This window comes from Danio aesculapii, chromosome 6 (assembly GCF_903798145.1).
Source record: "Danio aesculapii chromosome 6, fDanAes4.1, whole genome shotgun sequence".
In the NCBI taxonomy this organism is placed as follows: domain Eukaryota; kingdom Metazoa; phylum Chordata; class Actinopteri; order Cypriniformes; family Danionidae; genus Danio; species Danio aesculapii.
Genome location: NC_079440.1, coordinates 14,751,647 through 14,771,157, shown reverse-complemented (window position 1 = coordinate 14,771,157; position 19,511 = coordinate 14,751,647). Strand labels below are relative to the sequence as shown.

Genomic DNA, 19,511 nt, shown 5'->3' with positions numbered 1-19,511 from the left:
GTTTAGGGTTGGGGTGGGGGTAGGCGTTAAAAAAATACAATTTATTGGGTAATTTAATAGATAACATAAATAATACTCGGTACAACTACTGTTTTTACGTTACTGTGACGATTGGGTTTAGGATTGGGGTGGCAGTAGACCTTAATAAAATACAAAAAATGTGAAATTTAATAAATAACAGAAATAATTCTCATTAACTTTCGGCCGCAAACGTATCCGATCTAGCAACAACCCTGTAGTTTGAGGGTTTTTTTGAATGTAGAGCCTATTTAAAGTCATCACTAGGCCCGGCCCTAACCAATTTGGCGCTCTAGGCAACATTTCAGGTGGTGCCCCGTCACATCGAAGTAAATTCCACTGCTAGTGTACATATATTCATAAGAAACTAAATAGCTTTTTAATCGATTACTACAAGCTGAAAAAACGTCAGATAAATATGCCAATGTAATTACGTTATTGCTGAATAGATCTAATATTCACACATTTGCTTGAGGAAGGAATGATGGGGGTAGTTACATTACTATTACTATTTTCTTTAGCATCTATGCCCTTCCATAACATTAGCTGACGGTAAAACAGATAGCACTATAGCCATTTATTGATTAGCAATCTATCAACGTTGGGATGTAAAAAATATTGGGACAACAAATAGCTTCAAATGATAGAATACATAGCAAACATAACAAAATACTGACAATAAAATAAAAGGTTTAGCCTATTAAAATCAATGGCCTATATAGAAATTAAATAAAGATATAAAATCTACTTCACTTTTAATTGTATTTGCATATTGATTAAAGTTACTATATTTATTCAGTGAAGAGCAGCAATTGAATCTCTCATTGTGTTTTGTTTGATAACAGAGGTGACACTTTAAGAATGCAGAGATCTACAATGAAAGCATTCGCGCTGAGCGGAGCAAAAAAAAAAAAAAAACGAAGCACTTTTCCGACAGTTCCTTACTGAGAGCTCCGCTCAGCACAAGCTCTCCCGGCTAAACGCATATTACGAGGGCTTAAATGGAGCAGTGGTCGTAATGTCGAGCGAAAAAAAAAGAAAAAGATATCTGTGAAGCATAACCAGCTTTGTCTTTTTGTAGAAAACACACTTTAGATCTTTTTAGGGTAAGAGGTTTTTGAGTTATTGCCGTCTATCACTGAATGTGTCAGGAATATCGAAAGAAAAACAAATTTAACCGCTCTCATTTATGGCACCCCTGGATGTACAGCACCCTTAGCGTTTGCCTATACTGCCTATGCCATGGGCCGGCTCTGGTCATCACACAGCATCTTAATTGGATTAAGCTCTGGGCTTTGACTTTGCCATTCCAGGACTCTCCATTTTTGTAGTTTTCAGCCAGTCCTTTGTTGATTTACTGATATGTTTTAGGTCAGGGGTGTCCAAAAGATCCTGCGGATTTTAGCTACAATTTGCCTTAACACACCTGCAAGGATGTTTCTAGAAAGCCTGGTAAGAGCTTGATTAACTAACCCAGGTGTGTCTGATTGGGGTTGGAACTAAACTTTGCAGTTTGGGCGCCTCTGTTTAGGTCACTGGCATGTTGCATGGTCCAGCTCTGTTCAGCTTTAATTTTTCGACAGATGGTCATGCGTGTTCCTCGACACCCTCTGATACACTGTAGAATTCATGGTGGATTCTCTGATGGTGAACTGACCAAGTCCTGCTGCAGAATAGCAGCCCCAATCCATGACATTTTCACCTCCATGGTTCATAGTTGGTATGACTTTTAATAAAATGCTGTCTTTGGTTTATGCCAAACACTTCTTCTGTTCTGGTGTCCAAATAATTCCTTTTCGGACTCATTTGTTAAAAGAACATTATTCCAGAAGTCCTGGACTTTGTCAACATTCTCTCTGGCAAACTTCAGTCTGGTCTTGACATTTCCCTTAGAGAGCAAAGGTTTCCTCCTTGCAAGCCATGAAATAATGCACCACCCTGGATTTTTTTGATAATTTCAGGACTATTTCAAGTGGAGGTACATTCTGATAGAGAAACAAAAGGACAATCTTAACTTCAGTTTCATGGAGACTTGTGGAGTGACTTTCTGATTGTAGAGGCACGCTCTATTTCACGTCAACAGTAGCCAGAGCCTACTGTAGGTGCTGTGATGGCATTTTAGGGTTTTTGGAGATCTCTTTAAGCATATTGGGGTCTGTTCTCTTGCTGGGATGATCAGACCTGGGGTCCATTCTTCATACCTCGCTTAAATGATCTAAGATGATATTGCAGATCCAAAATCTTTTAATCTTGATAAATGATCTCTGGCTAATTTGGTTCTTGAAACAAGTTCAGAATCAGATTAAAACGTCTGGATGAACTGGGGTCCGTTCTTCGTATGTGGATTACTCAATTAGCTGGATTTGGATATTGACGATTTGACACGATCCAGGATCGTTTAGTTCTTCAAAACTCATCTGAGACTTGCTGTCATAGCAACTGTTCTGGTAGCTCAAACCTGCTTGGGAGCAGGCTTATTTCATATAAACAGGATTAGATTGGGTCAGTTCAAGCAAAGATGATACTGAAAGTATGTACCCACTGCTCATATTTTGTTACAGTAGTTATATACACTTGGAAAATAGTATATATATATATATATATATATATATATATATATATATATATATATATATATATATATATATATATATATATATATATATATATATATATATATATATATATATTTTAACTATACATTTATAAAGTTAAAATATATATTAATAAAACTTATGCAATCTGCACTGCAAAATAAAAGTACAAAGACTGCCAGCTGGTGTTTCAAAGAGAATATTTATTGAAATTAACTTTTTAGATACAAACGGGTAAATGCATAATATTAGATTTTTTTTTTAAATATATAATAATTAATGCAGTCATGCACTTTGTTTTGACCCCTAATAATGTGATTTTAAAGTTGCAGACACCTTTACCGATATCAAAATGCTTTTTTGATGCAAAATTAATTTATACAGTTATTCCTTACGCCATTAAAAAAAAAAACTTGAGTAGGCCTAGGCTACTATAATAAATATAGTAATATATAAATATTTAAATGTGCTCTATAAGTAAAAGCAAACAAAAAAAAAAAACAAACAAACAATAAATGTGTACGTATAAACTTTTTTTTTAACTATTTTACTTTTTTAACAAGTGTATATAATCTATAGGTTACTACTGTAAGAAAATAACAGCATTCAGTACAACATTTCAGTATTACTTTTGCTTGAAATGCGCTGATCTTATCCTGTTTATATGAAATAAGCCTGCTCCCGAGCAGGTTTAAGCTACCAGAACTGTTGCTATGACAACAACTCTCGGATGATTTTTGAAGAACGAAACAATCCTGGATCGTGTCAAATCGTCAATTACCAAATTCAGCTAATTGAGTAATCCACGAACGAAGAACGGACCCCTGGGTATGTCAGATGTTGTTTTGAAAGCCCTCCACTTGTAGACTATTTTCTGGACAGTGCAATGGCTGATTTCAAAATCTTTTGAGATCTTTTTAAATCCCTTACCAGACTCTGTTTCAATTATGTTTTACTGAACGCCACAGACAGCTCTTTTGCTCTCACCATAGTGCTAATCCTCACTTCAACAGTCAGGAGCACACAAAAATAAATGTGTGATGTTAAAAAGGGCAAGCCTCGTTCAAAATGCTGAGTAACAGTCTATTGATCACATGCACCTGTTGTGACACCTGTGTGTGATTTGAGCCGTTTTAAATGGGAATAAATGTGAGGGTGTATTAACTTTTTTCTTTAGTTAGAGAACATACATATCTTCGTTTTAATTGTTTATATTACTTTAATCTCTCAGTATTGTTGACACTGAGATTAAAAATCCATATGGTATTCATGGAATAAAATCACTGTCATAAATATTAAATAAAATTTCCGCATCTGTAATTATAAAATCGTAAAGGAAAACGTTTTATTTACGCATGAAATATTTATGACAGTGATTTTATTCCATAGTATCCACAAATGGTACAAAATACCCAGAGGTGTTCATAGGGTGTCCTAATATTTTCACATGACACAAACTGTTAACAGCTAAATCGGAACTGAATTAACACTAAAGCCTAGTTCACATTACAGGATTTTAAGCCTGATTTAAGCCCGATTTGGAAGTTAAGGAGCTCGCCGACAGATCGGGCTGTGATCGGGAAGATCTGCGGGGTACACGACGCTTGCCAGTCTTTATGTGTGAACTACTGAACAACGCATCAAAGAGGCTCGCTGAAGCATCGCCAATACCTCGCAGACGGAAATCCAATATCTAGCATGCTGTATAATCCAGAGCAGTCGGCCGACTCGACCCCACGTGCGGTCAGATGTAGTGACGAGCTGCAGCCAATGAGAGAGCATATCAGCATAAGCTGAATGCCTGTGTGCTCAGGAGCTCAACAGAAATATCTGTGATTGGCCAGAATGGGCATCGATGCACTCGCTTCATTCTGCGTCAACGCGGACAAGAGAGTAGGCTATATTAACAGGGGAACTAGAATTCTGTAACTATTAGAATTGCCATACTGGCAATTCTGGCCGTTCTCATATAAAACGTTATATTGTCACATCATATTTACATTCAAAGCTTCTACTGAGATATTAAAATTAAGCTCTGAATGTCTGTCATATTTGAGGACACTATTAACCTAAAATATTATCCATTTTGGTAATACAGCCTGGGGCTCGCTTTCATTTTCACCTTCAAACAGGAGCTATTTCCCGGCACAGAATATGCCGTTTTGAAATATATGTCTGTAAATTTATGTTTTTGCTATCAGAAAGTTGCTAGGCAAAAAAATGCACGCATATTTAAAGCATATTTCAATGCACGCGTATTTTTTGCACGCGAAAAGTAGCAGACATGCATGCAGTCATTTTGACCAATATGATAGAAATGCTCAGTTCGCTACGGTTTTATCATTTAAAAAATAAGAATGTTAGAAAAAAATACACAGATATTTAGGAAACGTCAGGGTTATTAAATTACAAAAATTAAAAACTCTCTGTGTATCAATCCACTCGAGCCTTGCAGATGAGCGATTAATCCACTGATGCATCAGCTGATTGACGATGTTTGTAAATGCTTCCTTGAAAGCTTGAAACGCTGTCAGTGATGTAATCAGCACACAAGCAACCAATAGTGTTTAGCTTATTCTGACAATTCCTCCCTCAACATTTCATTGGCTGTGGTTTGGTAGCTGGACTGAGCTGTTGAGGAACTAGTGGCCCGTTTCCACTGAGTGGTACGGTACGGTTTGGTTTGGTTTGGTACGCTTTTATAGCCGTTTCCACTGTCAAAAAGCGTACCGAACCGAACCGTACCGTACCACTTTTTCAGGACCCTTTCGAAAGGGTACCAAACATGAGAAAGGGTACCAAAAGGCGGAGCTAGACGCGCAGCTGAACGCCATTGGTTTACAGAGATACGTCATTCGCCTACGCAACAAGCCAGAATGAAAACAAAAAACCCGCCATGTTTGAAATACACAGCAGAGAGATTACAGCGGAATTATATATACATATAATAACGAGCCATGGTCGACCCGGGCTCAAACAAACCTTGTCGTCTTGATAAACAGCCACAAAGCCATGGAGTAGAGCAGATTTACCCTGTGCCGCGAAGTTTTTTTTTTACGAGGCAGTCTGAGGCGCGAGTGGTTTCGCTTTCTTGCTAGCGCTCACCCGCGTCTAACATTATATCTGAAATAATAAACTTCTTGAGCTGATGATAATAACCTGCGCTTGATTACTGACGTGCTTTTGAAACCCGATCCTGTCAGACACTGACAAACGTGAGAGTGAAGCGCGGAAAAAACAAGAGAGGAGCCGGAAAAAAGGAGCACATTATTTTTGAGCAGACGTGAACACACTGCCTTATTTAATTATTATTGTTATTATCACCTTTTGGACCAATATGAAATCAGAATGATGGAATTACTCTCTAACAGAGGCTACATGTGCTGCTGAAGATTATAGACACAAATGAGAGGTTTTCATTGACTGTAGGCTATATATTGTGCTGTTTTTGAACCTAAATACGGACGAAATGTCTGTTGTGTGTAGTTCTTCTGCAATTGATAACATATCGGAGACTGTAAGGGGCTGTATGTGTTTATATTTGTTCATTTATTTAGTTATTTGATATAATTACAGACGTTACAGTAGGCTGTTTCGCACTGTCATTGATCTGCAGTTATAATCAACTCATGTTCATTGAAAAGTTAGTAATAAACATTTCTACACAAGTATTTATGTGTGTAAAGCATCTGTTTTATGAGAAGTGCTTCTCATATGATATGCAAGTGACCCGTACAGCTTTACTGTAGACATTTCCTCGAGCGAGAATGACGTCGACTGAAACTTTCTGTCGTACACCACGCCCACCAAAAGGGTACCCTTGTTAGTGGAAACGCAAGCTTGATAAAGGTGACCCGTACCAAACCGAACCGTACCGTACCGTACCAGTCAGTGGAAACGAGCCATAATTGTCAGACCTTGTAGTGTGTGACCCCCTCTTGTGGATCATTTACGTAGTGTCGCGTAGTGTGAACACCACAGCGATTAAAAGACACAAAATCAAATCATGTCGTGTGAACAGCACAGCGATCTGTCGTTTAAAATCCTGTAGTGTGAACTACTGACTTAAACTGAATAACATGTTTTTAAAACAGCTTTAAAGCATGCATTCTGTTATTTTCCAGATTTATTACACTAAAACGGAATCTGTCTGTATGGTTTAGATAGAAATAAATAGGATTGACAGGTAATGTCAACAATATTTAAAGTTATAGAAAATGGAGCAAAGCAGTTTAGACATAAAACATCAATACCGGTGATAAAAAGTTACAAATCACTCATGTATTTTAACTGTCGAGTAATATTATTATTGAACATCCAAATAATCATCCGAAGTGTACCTGCGCAGCGTCCTGGAGGTAAAATCCCACAGCGCGATGGAGCCGTCAGAGCCTCCGGACACCAGGTGAGAGGAGTCCGGGGAGAAGGCGCACACCCGCACCGGACTGCGGCCCGGATGCTCCAGGACGGCCTCGATCTCCCCGGTGTCCATCGACCATACCATAGTCGTGGCATCGGTGGAGCAGGAGGCCAGGTACTGCCCGCAGGCGCTGAAGCAGCAGCAGTGGACGCCGTAGCCATGTCCGGACAGCGGGGAGAAGGGCAGCTCGCTGAAGTCTCGGCTGGAGTAAACACAGATGCTCTTGTCCGCGGAACAGGTCGCCAAAAGATCGCCGGAGAAAGCGACGCAGTTTACATCGTCCCGGTGACTTTGTAAGGTGCAGATAAGAGACACCATGTTGATGTGTCCTCGTCTGTTCCCTTTAATAAAGCACAGGAAGAGGAAGTCTCTCACATAACGGGGAAAAACAACAATTCTCGATTGACGTTATATTTCTTAAACTGAAAACTAGACGCGTTATTTTTTGTTAACTTCAGTTAATTTACAAACTTAATTCTCAAGTTAAAACTGAGGAAAACGCCGTGTTTTGATAACACCTAAGTCACTCAATATCTTATAACATGATCACACACACATTTTTATAACACTATCCGTTTATCGTGTTTATGAAACTAGTGTTACTTCTAGATATTTTTATTGTATTTCCGTTGTTTACGTTATAGTGTAAGATATATGTAATGTGTACAAAATGTTTGAAGACAACGTACCTCCTGCGAACACTTCCCGGTTATGTCACGTGACGTGACTTTCATGGACACCACGTGGTTTTTGTTTACTGTGGCGCTTTCTGGTATCGGTTTAACCAAATGTGCATTTGCTTATTGATTGTGCACCCATATTCGATCTTATACCCTTATTTGTATAAAGTAAATTAGATGTTAATAATTCTAAATTACAATTGATATTAGAAAATACACTCACCGGCCACTTTATTAGGTACACCTTACTATTACCAGGTTGAACCCACTTTTAAGTTCAGAGCTACCTTAATTCTTCGATTCAACAAGGTACTGGAAATATTCCTCAGAGATTTTGATCCATATTGACATGATCGCATCACGCAGTTGCTGTAGATTTGTCAGCTGCACATCCTTGATGCGAATCTTCCGTTCCACCACATCCCAAAGGTGCTCTATTGGATTGAGATCTGGTGAATGTGGAGGTCATTTGAGTACAGTGAACTCATTGTCATGTTCAATAAACCAGTCTGAGATTATTCACGCTTTATGAGATGGTGCGTTATCCTGCTGAAAGTAGCCATCAGAAGTGGGGTACACTGTGGTTATAAAGGGACAGACATGGTCAGTAACAATACTCAGGTAGGCTGTGGTGTTGAAACAATGCTCAACTGGTACTAATGGGCCCAAAGTGTGCCAATAAATATCCCCCATACCATTACACCACCACCGCCAGCATGAACCGTTGATACAAGGCAGGATGAATCCATGATTTCATGGTGTTGTCTGATGCCAAATTCTGACCCTACCATCCGAATGCCACAGCAGAAATCGAGACTCACCAGACCAGGCATGTTTTTTCAATCTTCTATTGTCCAATTTTGGTGCGCCTGTGTGAATTGTAGCCTCAGTTTTCAGTTCTTAGCTGACAGGAGGGGCACCCGGTGTGGTCTTTTCCTGCTGTAGCTCATCCGCCTCAGGGTTGGGCATGTTGTGGGTTCAGAGATGCTCTTCTGCACACCTCGGTTGTAACGAGTGGTTATTTGAGTTATTTTCTTTCTATTAGCTGGAACCAGTCTGGCCATTCTCCTCTGACCTCTGGCATGGACAAGGCATTTGCGCCCACAGAACTGCCGCTAACTGGATATTTTCTCTTTTTCGGACTATTCTCTGTAAACCCTAGAGATTGTTGTGCGTGAAAATCCCAGTAGATCAGCAGTTTCTGAAATACTAATTAGATAGAAATGAGGTACATTTGGTACATTTTCTCTATTCAATTAAATTTTAGGTAAAGTTTTAGTCATTTTACTGTAATTTCTTTTTAATTTGTTGTTTTATTACTTTTGTATTATAATTTGAATAGAAGGAATACATTACTAATATATCCTTAGCAACTATGGCATAATTAATTTTTTACTGCAGTGGCGCTGTAGGTAGTGCTGTCGTCTCACAGCAAGAAGGTCACTGCTTCGAGCCTCGGCTGTGTCAGTTGCCGATTCTGTGTGGAGATTGCATGTTCTCCCTGCATTTGCGTGGATTTCTTCCGGGTGTCCAAAGACCTGCGGTATAGACGAATCGGGTAGGCTAAATTGTCCGTAGTGTATGAGTGTGTATGGAGCATAGATGCATCTGCTGTGTAAAACATGTGCTGGACAAATTGGCGGTTCATTCCGCTGTGGCGACCCCGGATTAAAAAACGGACTAAGCCGAAAAGAAAATAAATGAATGTATGAATATTTCAGTGAAGTTAGGTTTAATAACAATGTAATAAAAGTGTAAATGACAAAATTTATAAAGTATATTTAGTACATACATACATACATACATACATATATATATATATATATATATATATATATATATATATATATATATATATATATATATATATACATATACATATATATATATATATATATATATATATATATATATATATATATATATATATATATATATATATATATATATATATATATATATACATATACATATATATATATATATATATATATATATATATATATATATATATACATATATATATATATATATATATATATACATATATATATATATATATATATAATTATTTTTTTTATTTATTTATTTTTTTTTTTTGTAATATTAACATATTCAGCAAATTGATTTGGAATAAACCATTTTAGCTTTTCAGTTTTATTTTTTTATTTTATATGTAAAGGTCACTGACCAAGAAAATTATTTTACAGCTTACTTTCATGGCATGACGAAAAAATTAAAATAATTTTTAAAATAGCTATTCATTTTAGACCTTTCATCGTTATTATTTTTGTTATGCCCATTTAAATGCTAAATACTTCAATCAAAATAGTACGAGAAAGGTATTGTGTTAATATTTTATAGCATATTATTAATTTACTATTCAAATATTCAGTTAAAGTATCAAATATTTGCCACTCATGGATTAAACACATATTATATAGTGAATTAAATATTACTTTAATGTATGTATGTATGCATGTATGTATGTATATATATATATATATATATATATATATATATATATATATATATATATATATATATATATATATATATATATATATATATATATATATATTACTATTTAACCCATCAATAATGATTAAAAGCTTAAAAATGCTGAATGAAAGTTAAAAATTATTAATTACCAATAACAAGATTCGTACAATAAAACCATTTTGCCAACATCAAAAGGAGCAAACAAACACATACGACACTGTGTGGATTTAAAAACATCCTTTTAATAAGTCCGTGCCAAACACCCACACATTCGCACAAACACACGCTCGCACTCTCACATACACACACACACACGCACGCACACACACACTAGTGAAAAATAATGCTCCTACAAAAAGAACGCTACCATTTGTTTCCCACGATATCTTTAAATAAAATAACTTCAAGTACTCTGACGCAGGTACAAAAAAACTCTGTTCTAGCTGCCTCCAGTGGGCCACCAATATAACGCAGGAGACTCTTTGAGCCAGGGATACTGAAGAAACACTCCGACAGTTTCGTACAGTGGAGGCCGTGATGTGTTTTATAGAAGAAAAACAAGAACGCTACAAAAAAAAAGGGGGAACAAAGAAACAAAAACGAAAGAAAAGCGAATTCTCTTCCCTACACCCTGTTCTGAAGGGCAGGCACTACTAAGATTAAGGAGACCACAGTGTTTTGTAGAGGATATGTATATACTGTACAAACAATAAATGTATATTATTAATCACTTTAAGACTAAAATTAATTGCTACAATCGTCCTAAGGCATAAACGATATCCAATGTCTGAAACAATATGTACACCATCATTCCAAACGAGACTCAATATATTGACATTAATAGACAGTATGTACACATGGGTGCCTCCGGTTTGCTTGTTTATGTGTGTTTGTGTTTGTGTGTGTGTGTGTATACAGTGATGCCGTTAGTTCACTTTCAGAGGGTTGAATACTCTGATGCCACATGGCACAGAACAGTGTAAACAGTTTCTTTTTTTTTTTTCTTGGCTTTCATATTTGGAGAGGAGGAAAAAAAAACACCAAAACAAAAAAACAAATACACATTCCATTAGATTTAAAGCAGTTTTTGCTGTTTCTTCCTTTTCATAGAAAACGAAGAGTGGACCTTTCTTTTTTATTAAGTCATAAATAATCATTTTAAAAAAATTAAATACATTCACTATAATATTAACCATAAAGTAAAAATACAAAACCGAAAATAAAAAGATATTTACAAGTAGTGGAAAGGGATGTTTTTTTTTTTCGTAATTTTTCTGTTTCTCCTTAGTACATTACAGCTCTGACGGTTGAAATTTCAGTGCGATTTCTCTCTCTCTTTTTTACTGAAGGAAATGCTATTGCACATGACACCCTCTGTCTCGTGTCTCTTTGGGTGTTGATGTGTTGAAATGACTCAGTTAGTCTGCTTGAGCAGCTCAGTCCACCTCTTCTCGAAGAACTTCCTCATGTTGTGTCCTGCGCGCCCGATGTCCGAATTGTCCTCGTTGAACTTCTCGCAGTTGTCGAACACCAGGTTGACGTCGATGATGAACGTTTCTAAATTCTGATACCTAAAGAACAGAGCAAATGGTCAGATTGGTTAATGAATCACAAATGGTTGACAAATAGTTTTTAAATATTTACAGTTAAAGTCAGAATTATTAGCCTCCCTGAATTATTAGCCGCCAAGTTTATTTTTTCTCCAATTTCTGTTTAACAGAGATTTTTTTCAACACATTTCTTAAAATAATAGTTTTAGTAACTCATCTCTAATAACTGATTTATTTTATCTTTGCCATGATGACAGTAAATAATATTTTACTAGGAATTTTTTCAGGACACTTCTATACAGCTTAAAGTGACATTTAAAGGCTTAACTAGGCTAAATAGGCTTACTAGGCAGGTTAGGGTAATTAGGCAAGTTATTGTATAACGATGGTTTGTTCTGTAGGCTATCGAAAAAAATAAAGCTTAAAGGGGCTAATAATTTTGACCTTAAAATGATTTAAAAAAAAATTAAAACTGCTTTTATTCTAGCCAAAATAAAACAAATAAGACTTTCTCCAGAAGAAAAAATATTATCAGACATACTGTGAAAATTTCCTTGCTCTGTTAAACATTATTTGGGAAATATTTAAAAAAAATAATAATTAAAAGGTGGGCAAATAATTCTGACTTCAGCTGTAAGTACTTTGAAGTCTAATGCTTAAAAAAATATTGGGGGTCACTAACTCGATCAATTCTTTAAACATTTGTTTTTTCTGAACTCTACCATAAAAAAAAACTCAATATAGAAATATCTTCATTGTTGGACACCTATTTGCTTATTGTGCTATTTGTTTTATGTGAAATTCATTCATTTTCCTTCGGCTTAGTCCCTTTATTCATCAGGGGTCGCCACAGCGGAATAAACCACCAACTACTCCAGCATATGTTTTACACAGCGGATACCCTTCCAGCTGCAACCCAGTACTGGTAAATATCCATATACAATCATTCACACACACACACACACTAGAGCCAATTTAGTTTATTCAATTCACCTGTACCGCATGTCTTTGGACTGTGGGGGAAACCAAAGCACCTGAAGGAAACCCACGCAAACACGGGGAGAACATGCAAACTCCACACAGAAACACCAACTAGCCCAGCTGGGGCTTGAACCAGTGACCTTCTTGCTGTGAGGCGACAGTGCTAACCACTGAGCCACCGTGCTGCCCCTTACATTAAATTATGAATAATATATTTTTTTGGACAGTTTTAATAAATAGGTGTGTCACACTAAAGGACAACAAAACGTAACAATTTAATAGTGCTTCCAAAGAAATTAAATAAGTGAAAAAGACACAAACAGCACTACCCACTGCGCCAGTTATTATTATTTTGTCATTTTAATTCTTATTATTCTCATAATTATTTTAGTTTTTTTATTATTTTTCCAATTATTTTAAGTGGACACATTTTAGTATCACTTGTAATGTTAAAAGTATAATCCTTAATATTGACAGAAAAATATCCTTTATAGTATACATGTATTTCTATTTATTTATTTTATTTTTTCTATATTTATATATTTTTAAGTATTTTATGTGCAGCATTTGTAATTTTATTAGCATCTATTTATTTAAGTTATCATAATTTTTATATTATAATAATTATATTATATTATTTTATATTTATTCATTTATTTGACATGGTCATCACAATTTCCCTGGACAACCAAGTGCATTTGTTTGAGTGTTTTTTAGCAAACTTGCTAATTCTCAACACCTGTCCACAGGAGGCTTGAAAATTGACAAAATGTTATTATATATATAAAATGTATATTATACATATATAATATATAATAGACAAAATACATTATATATATTTATAAATTATATATTATTTTATATATTAAATTATTATGTTATAATTTAGTTGGCCGACACAGTGGCGCAATGGGTAGCGCTGTCACCTCACAGCAAGAAGGTCACTGGTTCGGGCCCCAGCTGGGTCAGTTGGCATTTCTGTGTGGAGTTTGCATGTTCTCCCCGAGTTTGCGTGGGTTTCCTCCGGGTGCTCCGGTTTCCCCCACAAGTCCAAAGATATGCGGTATAGGTGAATTGAATAAGCTAAGTTGTCTGTAGTTTATGTGTGTATGTCTTGGACTTCCAGATTGGAGGTTGAGCGTTAAGCTAACAACTCACCTCATAAAAACTAGATGTTACGAAACACCAATATGATTCGGCTAAATATCAATGCTGATATAAATAGCCCTGGGATTAAGTAAGTATAATTTAGTTACTAATATTGATAAATTAAAAATAATAAATACAAAAAGTAAACATTTAACCATTTTGGTGATGGAGTGAGAACAGAACTGAAGAGTTTTAAATGAACTTCTTCAAAAAACAAAGCCCCAAAAAACTCTTACTGGCTGCTGACGAGTTTCTCCCGGATGGTGGAGAAGTCCATGGGTTTTTTAATGACTTTGCGGTACCCTGGGACAGACTTGAGGTTTACAGGATTGAGGAAAGGCCAGGCATCCTGATGACGTTCCAGTTCAGCCAACAGAATCCTGCAAAACACAAAACAAAAACCCGCATTAAAACCACACAGCAGGTCCACGAGCACACATCCAGCAGAGCGGGCGCAGCGCTCACCTGCACAGGCCCAGGTCGCGGTTGTTGTCCCGGGCTGTTTTGGCTCTCTTCACGCAGGCGGGACTGTCCGGTTTGGAGGCCGTCTGGTTTGGGGTGGAGGCGCTGTTCTTCTTGTTCTGGCTGGAGGCGGCGGTTGCTTTCTTTGGGGTGCTGTTGGTGCTGCTGGTGGCCTCCTCTTCTTCACCCGTTTCTGCCTGCTTCTTGCTTTTCTTTGCTGCTTCTGCTGTCTTTTTCCCTCCGCTGGCTGGTGCTGCACGATTCGGGGTCTTCGATTTTGATTTTGGCGACTGACCACTTGCCTGAAACGGTAAACAGGGCTGGTTTAGAACTGGTGAACACAATAGACAACACCGTTTCCAAGTGCTAGATTGAATAGTAGGAGCTCATTACACACATGAACTGACACATTTATAATCATTATGTGTACTACTACTGTTTATACTGTCATTTTAAAAACTAAATCATGCAGTTTATGGGTAGAGGTGCAGAATTTTGTTTATATATCTGCAGAAAACTAGCTAAACTATGCCAAAAGATAATTTTGAGTAAGTGTTCACTTTGTTTTTAACATAGGAGCAGCTCATTTGCAACATGAATGCGAGTCTCCTAGTGTCGTTCTAGCAGTACAGAAGCAGTCCAATAAATAGCAAACTGGTATTTATTTGAATGTACTGTCATATTCACAAACACTATTATCAGTGGAAATAGTTTTACAATTCATTGCTTTTTCTATAACAGTTAATAACTATGAAGTCTAGTAGAAATTTGTAGAAAATAGCTTACTTTTGCAGAGAAAAATATCTATGATTTGATGTAATGCATATTTTATAAGCAAAAAGGATGAAAGAGTAAAACAATCATAGTTTGTTTCCCTAAAAAGTCTATTTCTAATTATAAAACAATCTACAAAAATAGAAAAACTCTTCTCCAAAATGCTAAAAACTATACCTATTGACACAAATCGACAAAAAATACAAATAAAAAAAAAAACAGGGGTGCCCAAACTTTTTCTTATGAAGGGTCAAAAATCAAACTTGATTGAGGGTGATGGACTAAAGCTAAATACACTGTACTACATTAAAGTCACCATGGTGGCTTACTTATTTAATAATACTAAATATATATTAAAATACTTTAATCGTATTAATAGGTATATCTATACTTTAAACATTTTACAATGTACTTCTTACAATAAAACCATGTCATTTATAACACAATGGATTCATTTAGTTTTTTTAATTCATAAAAATAGTGAATCCATTTTTACCCGATGGTAAAATATATGTGTCCTAATAAGGCTTTTAGCAACGTGCCACACATATATATCTGTCAGCATCTAAAAAAATGCGTTTTAGGGTTTTATGATCATTAAATCACAACATTTAATTGAAACATTTAATTTTAGTTTAGCTTTTTTGTAGCTCAGTAATTAACATGTATGTTAAATTAGAAATGACAATCTCTGAGGGAATCGCCCCAACCTTCCCCATCATTTGTCCATCTCTTCAAATCAAATCAAAGGTTACCATGGGCCAACTTTTGCCCATGGGCCCTAGTTTGGGCATCTCTGATTTAAACATTACTACATTTCTTCTGACAAAAAAAATACAAATAAATGTGTTTGTAAATGTGTATATATATTTCCCTACATATTTACATTTACATTTTATCCAAAGCGACTTACAAATGAGGACAAGGAAGCAATTTACACAACTATAAGAGCAACAGTGAATAAGTGCTGTAGGCAAGTTTCAGGTGTGTAAAGTCTAAGTTACCATGGTAACATATTTGTAAATATTACATTCAAATAATAGTAATTAATGAATTTGGAAAAAAAATAAGGGTTTCCTCTAAATAATACTAAATAATACTATTAATTCATTTAAATAAAAAAATATATTAAATAAAAAATATATTAATATATTAAATATATTATATATTTTTTATTTGGCAATAATTACATTTAATTGATTTAAATTTCTATTCATTATTTAAAGAATTCTGAAAAAATATATATTATATATTCATTCATTTTAACATAAATTATTTTTTAATGATCAAAAATGCATATTAATATTTTTTTATATATTAATAAAAAAATATTTGGCAATAATTAAATTGAATTGATCAAAAGCAAATATGTATTTAATTTTATAAAGGCTTTATTAAATATCTGATTTGTGAGAACTTTTTCACAATGTCTGGTTCATCAGATCAATCCAATCACATATTTCAAAGAAATATTTCCCAAATGATGTTTAACAGAGCAAGGAATTTTTCACAGTATTTCCAGCCTGATCTCACGAGAAAACGGAAGTATTTTACGTTTTGTCAGTTTGGTGGCTAATTCGTACGAGTTCAATTGTACGAAATTGTACGATTTTAAAAAGGAGGTGTGGTACCTAACCCCACCCCTAAACCCAACCGTCATAGGGGGATGAGCAAATCGCACTAAACTGTATGAATTGGATCGTACGAATTCGTACGAATTAGCCACTAAATCAAGAAGTTACAAATTGGCGTGAGATTGTGTTGGTATTTCCTACAATATTTTTTTTCTTCTGGAGAAAGTCTTATGTTTTATTTCGGCTAAAATAAAGTAAAAAAAAAACAAACAAACATTTTAAGGTCAATATTATTCATCCCTCAAGCAATTTTTTGATTGTCTGCAGAAAAAACTTGTTATACAATGACTTGCCTCATTACACTAACTTGCCTAATTAACCTAGTTAAGCCTTTAAATGTCACTTTAAGCTGTATAGAAGTGTCTTAAAGAATATCTAGTCAAATATTATTTACTGTCATCATGGCAAAGATCAAATAAATCAGTTATTAAATTAGTTATTAAAACTATTATGTTTAGAAATGTGTTGAAAAAAATCTTCTCTTCGTTAAAAGGAAATTGGGGAAAAAATATACAGGGGGCTTATAATTCAGACTTCAACTGTATATATATTACAGAGACACAGCTCTAAAAGAAAATGGCCACTTGTGAACTGGAGGTGTTTACCTTGGAAATGCAGTCGGGGCAGTACCAGTCTCCCTCTGGAATGGTGGTTATCTTGGGTTTGTGGCAATAGGTGTGACAGCCCTTATCACATCCGTCACACAGCAGAAGCAGGTCTTCATTATCACCCTTTCGGCATATCTGACAGTACTAAGAACACAAACAGAAAATAACATTTTAAAATGAAAAAAATTATAAAGCAATGAGATAAGTCTAAAAAAATATACACGTTGCAATAAACTTAAACCATTTATACAGCGAATACCCTGAAATGCTTCAAAAGATATTGACGAATGAACTGATGGGACTGTAAAATCATTGTTGACAAATTAAACTAATGTTTCAGGAGTTTAAATCAGCATATAAAGGCAAACTTTACTTAGAAAAAGCAAACACCTTTGAACTGCCATTAGTCTAGAGTAATGACATAATGGATCGGTGTGGCTCTGAGGCTCTGCTTTAGTTGGCTCGTGTTCAAACCTTTATGAGTTTTCTGTTGAACATGAAGGAAGATATTTTGAATAATGTTAGAAATCTGTAGCCACTGACTTCTATAGTAGGAAAAACAAGCCAATGTCTGTTTTATTTGTCAGAAAATCTTCATTTGTGTTCAACAGAAACTCAAACAGGTTTGGAACAAGTAAAGAAAACTAAATGTTGAATTTTTGGATGAACTGTGCCTTTAAGCATTGGTTAAAGTAAACCGGGTGTTTATGTTTTGTAACTCAGTCTTTATCACTAAAGTGTTCTCTAAAAATGCTGATCCTTCATTTTTATTGACATAATTTCTCCTGGATATTGTCTGACACTGCAGGATCTCTGCCTTGAGCTGAAATGCCTTCATTCTTCATAGTTACCTCAGTCTAGTAAATATACTCGTGTCTAATATCATCTGTAAATAATCGATGAGTTGATGAACCAATCAAATAAAAGATCTTTTGTATTTTTAAAAAAATTATAATTGTTGGCTCATGCTGCATTGCAGAAAATAATTTACTGCCACCTTCTGTACTGGAGTGCGGGACACAGTCAGAACTGGCAATTTCAGCAGTGAAACATCCCACTTCTGAACATAATGTGTTCCACAGTTGCGTTTTCACCATGTGAGATGTAAATATTTCATAACATTTAATGTAATTGTGCCAATTATTGGTAATTCAATTCTTTTACAAGAGTCAGATTATGCCATCCTGACTCCTAAATTCTTGTTGAATCATTGAAAAGAAATATGAAACTACATGTTGCTTCCTGACCAATAATTGCTTTCATCGATTGCGATATGAATTTATCACATCTCACATGGTGAAAATGCGACTGTGGAACGCATTATGTTCAGAAGTGGGATATTTCACTGCTGAAATTGCCAGTTTCAGCGACTGAGTGGAACAAAATATTGAAAATGGATTGTTTCAGACATTGTTTAGTCTTGATGTAATTCACATATAAACAAATGGTGGCCATGGTGTTTTCTACTCTTCCGTGTGTGACGTACCTCACATGCACAATCAGACATGCGCATAAACTGCTAGAATGCAGATAAAGGCATTTACATATGCAATACAAAATGGAGCAAAAACAAAACAAAAATACCCTGTTATTATTCTTATTTTTATGTTTTTATTATTTTGGTGGAAATGGATGTTTTAATTTATTAAACACTAAAATAATACTTTTTGCAAAATAATAATGAATAAAATATAATGAATTCAAAAATTATTTATTTGTTGTCATTTTCTTTATATGGATATTATTGATTTATTTAAACATTTATTTTTAATTTGGGAAAACATATGCACGGAATGTCATAAGGGGGCTCAATAGCCATAACTGGAAAGAGTTTTTTTTCAAGCACCAGTGATGGTATTAAAATATGAAGCATATACCATATTTTATATTCCGATTTGGTTTTTTAAAAATAGTTTTTGACCTTTAAACAATTTTGAATGACTTAAGAATGTGCATGTAAATGCACTAAATGAGAATGCAGAATTAGTGACAGACTTCAGTAATAGATGACTGTGTTTTGTACCTGCTGTCTTGTCAAACAAACATCACAAAGGCAGAAATATCTCCACAAACCTCTCATCCATTACATAATTCTATCAAGTAGCACAAACACTATTGTGTGTCTTTCATTTCTGTTTG

General features: G+C 35.2%; 2 protein-coding genes across 2 annotated transcripts in view; both read right to left on the bottom strand.

Moving 5' to 3' along the window:
• wdsub1 (WD repeat, sterile alpha motif and U-box domain containing 1) overlaps positions 1–7,755 on the bottom strand; it is a 30,421-nt gene extending 22,666 nt beyond the window's left edge. Inside the window, exons 1-2 of the mRNA XM_056459615.1 lie at positions 7,722–7,755; positions 6,953–7,373 (exon numbers count right to left, since the gene is read on the bottom strand). Of these exons, the coding sequence (XP_056315590.1) occupies positions 6,953–7,350 (398 nt within the window). The 5' untranslated portion in view covers positions 7,351–7,373; positions 7,722–7,755. The remainder of the gene's footprint in view (positions 1–6,952; positions 7,374–7,721) is intronic.
• Positions 7,756–10,436: 2,681 nt separating this feature from the next.
• baz2ba (bromodomain adjacent to zinc finger domain, 2Ba) overlaps positions 10,437–19,511 on the bottom strand; it is a 181,336-nt gene continuing 172,261 nt past the window's right edge. The window contains 4 exon segments of the mRNA XM_056459614.1: positions 10,437–11,785; positions 14,131–14,274; positions 14,360–14,658; positions 17,370–17,516. Coding sequence (XP_056315589.1) covers positions 11,629–11,785; positions 14,131–14,274; positions 14,360–14,658; positions 17,370–17,516 — 747 coding nt within the window. The 3' untranslated portion in view covers positions 10,437–11,628.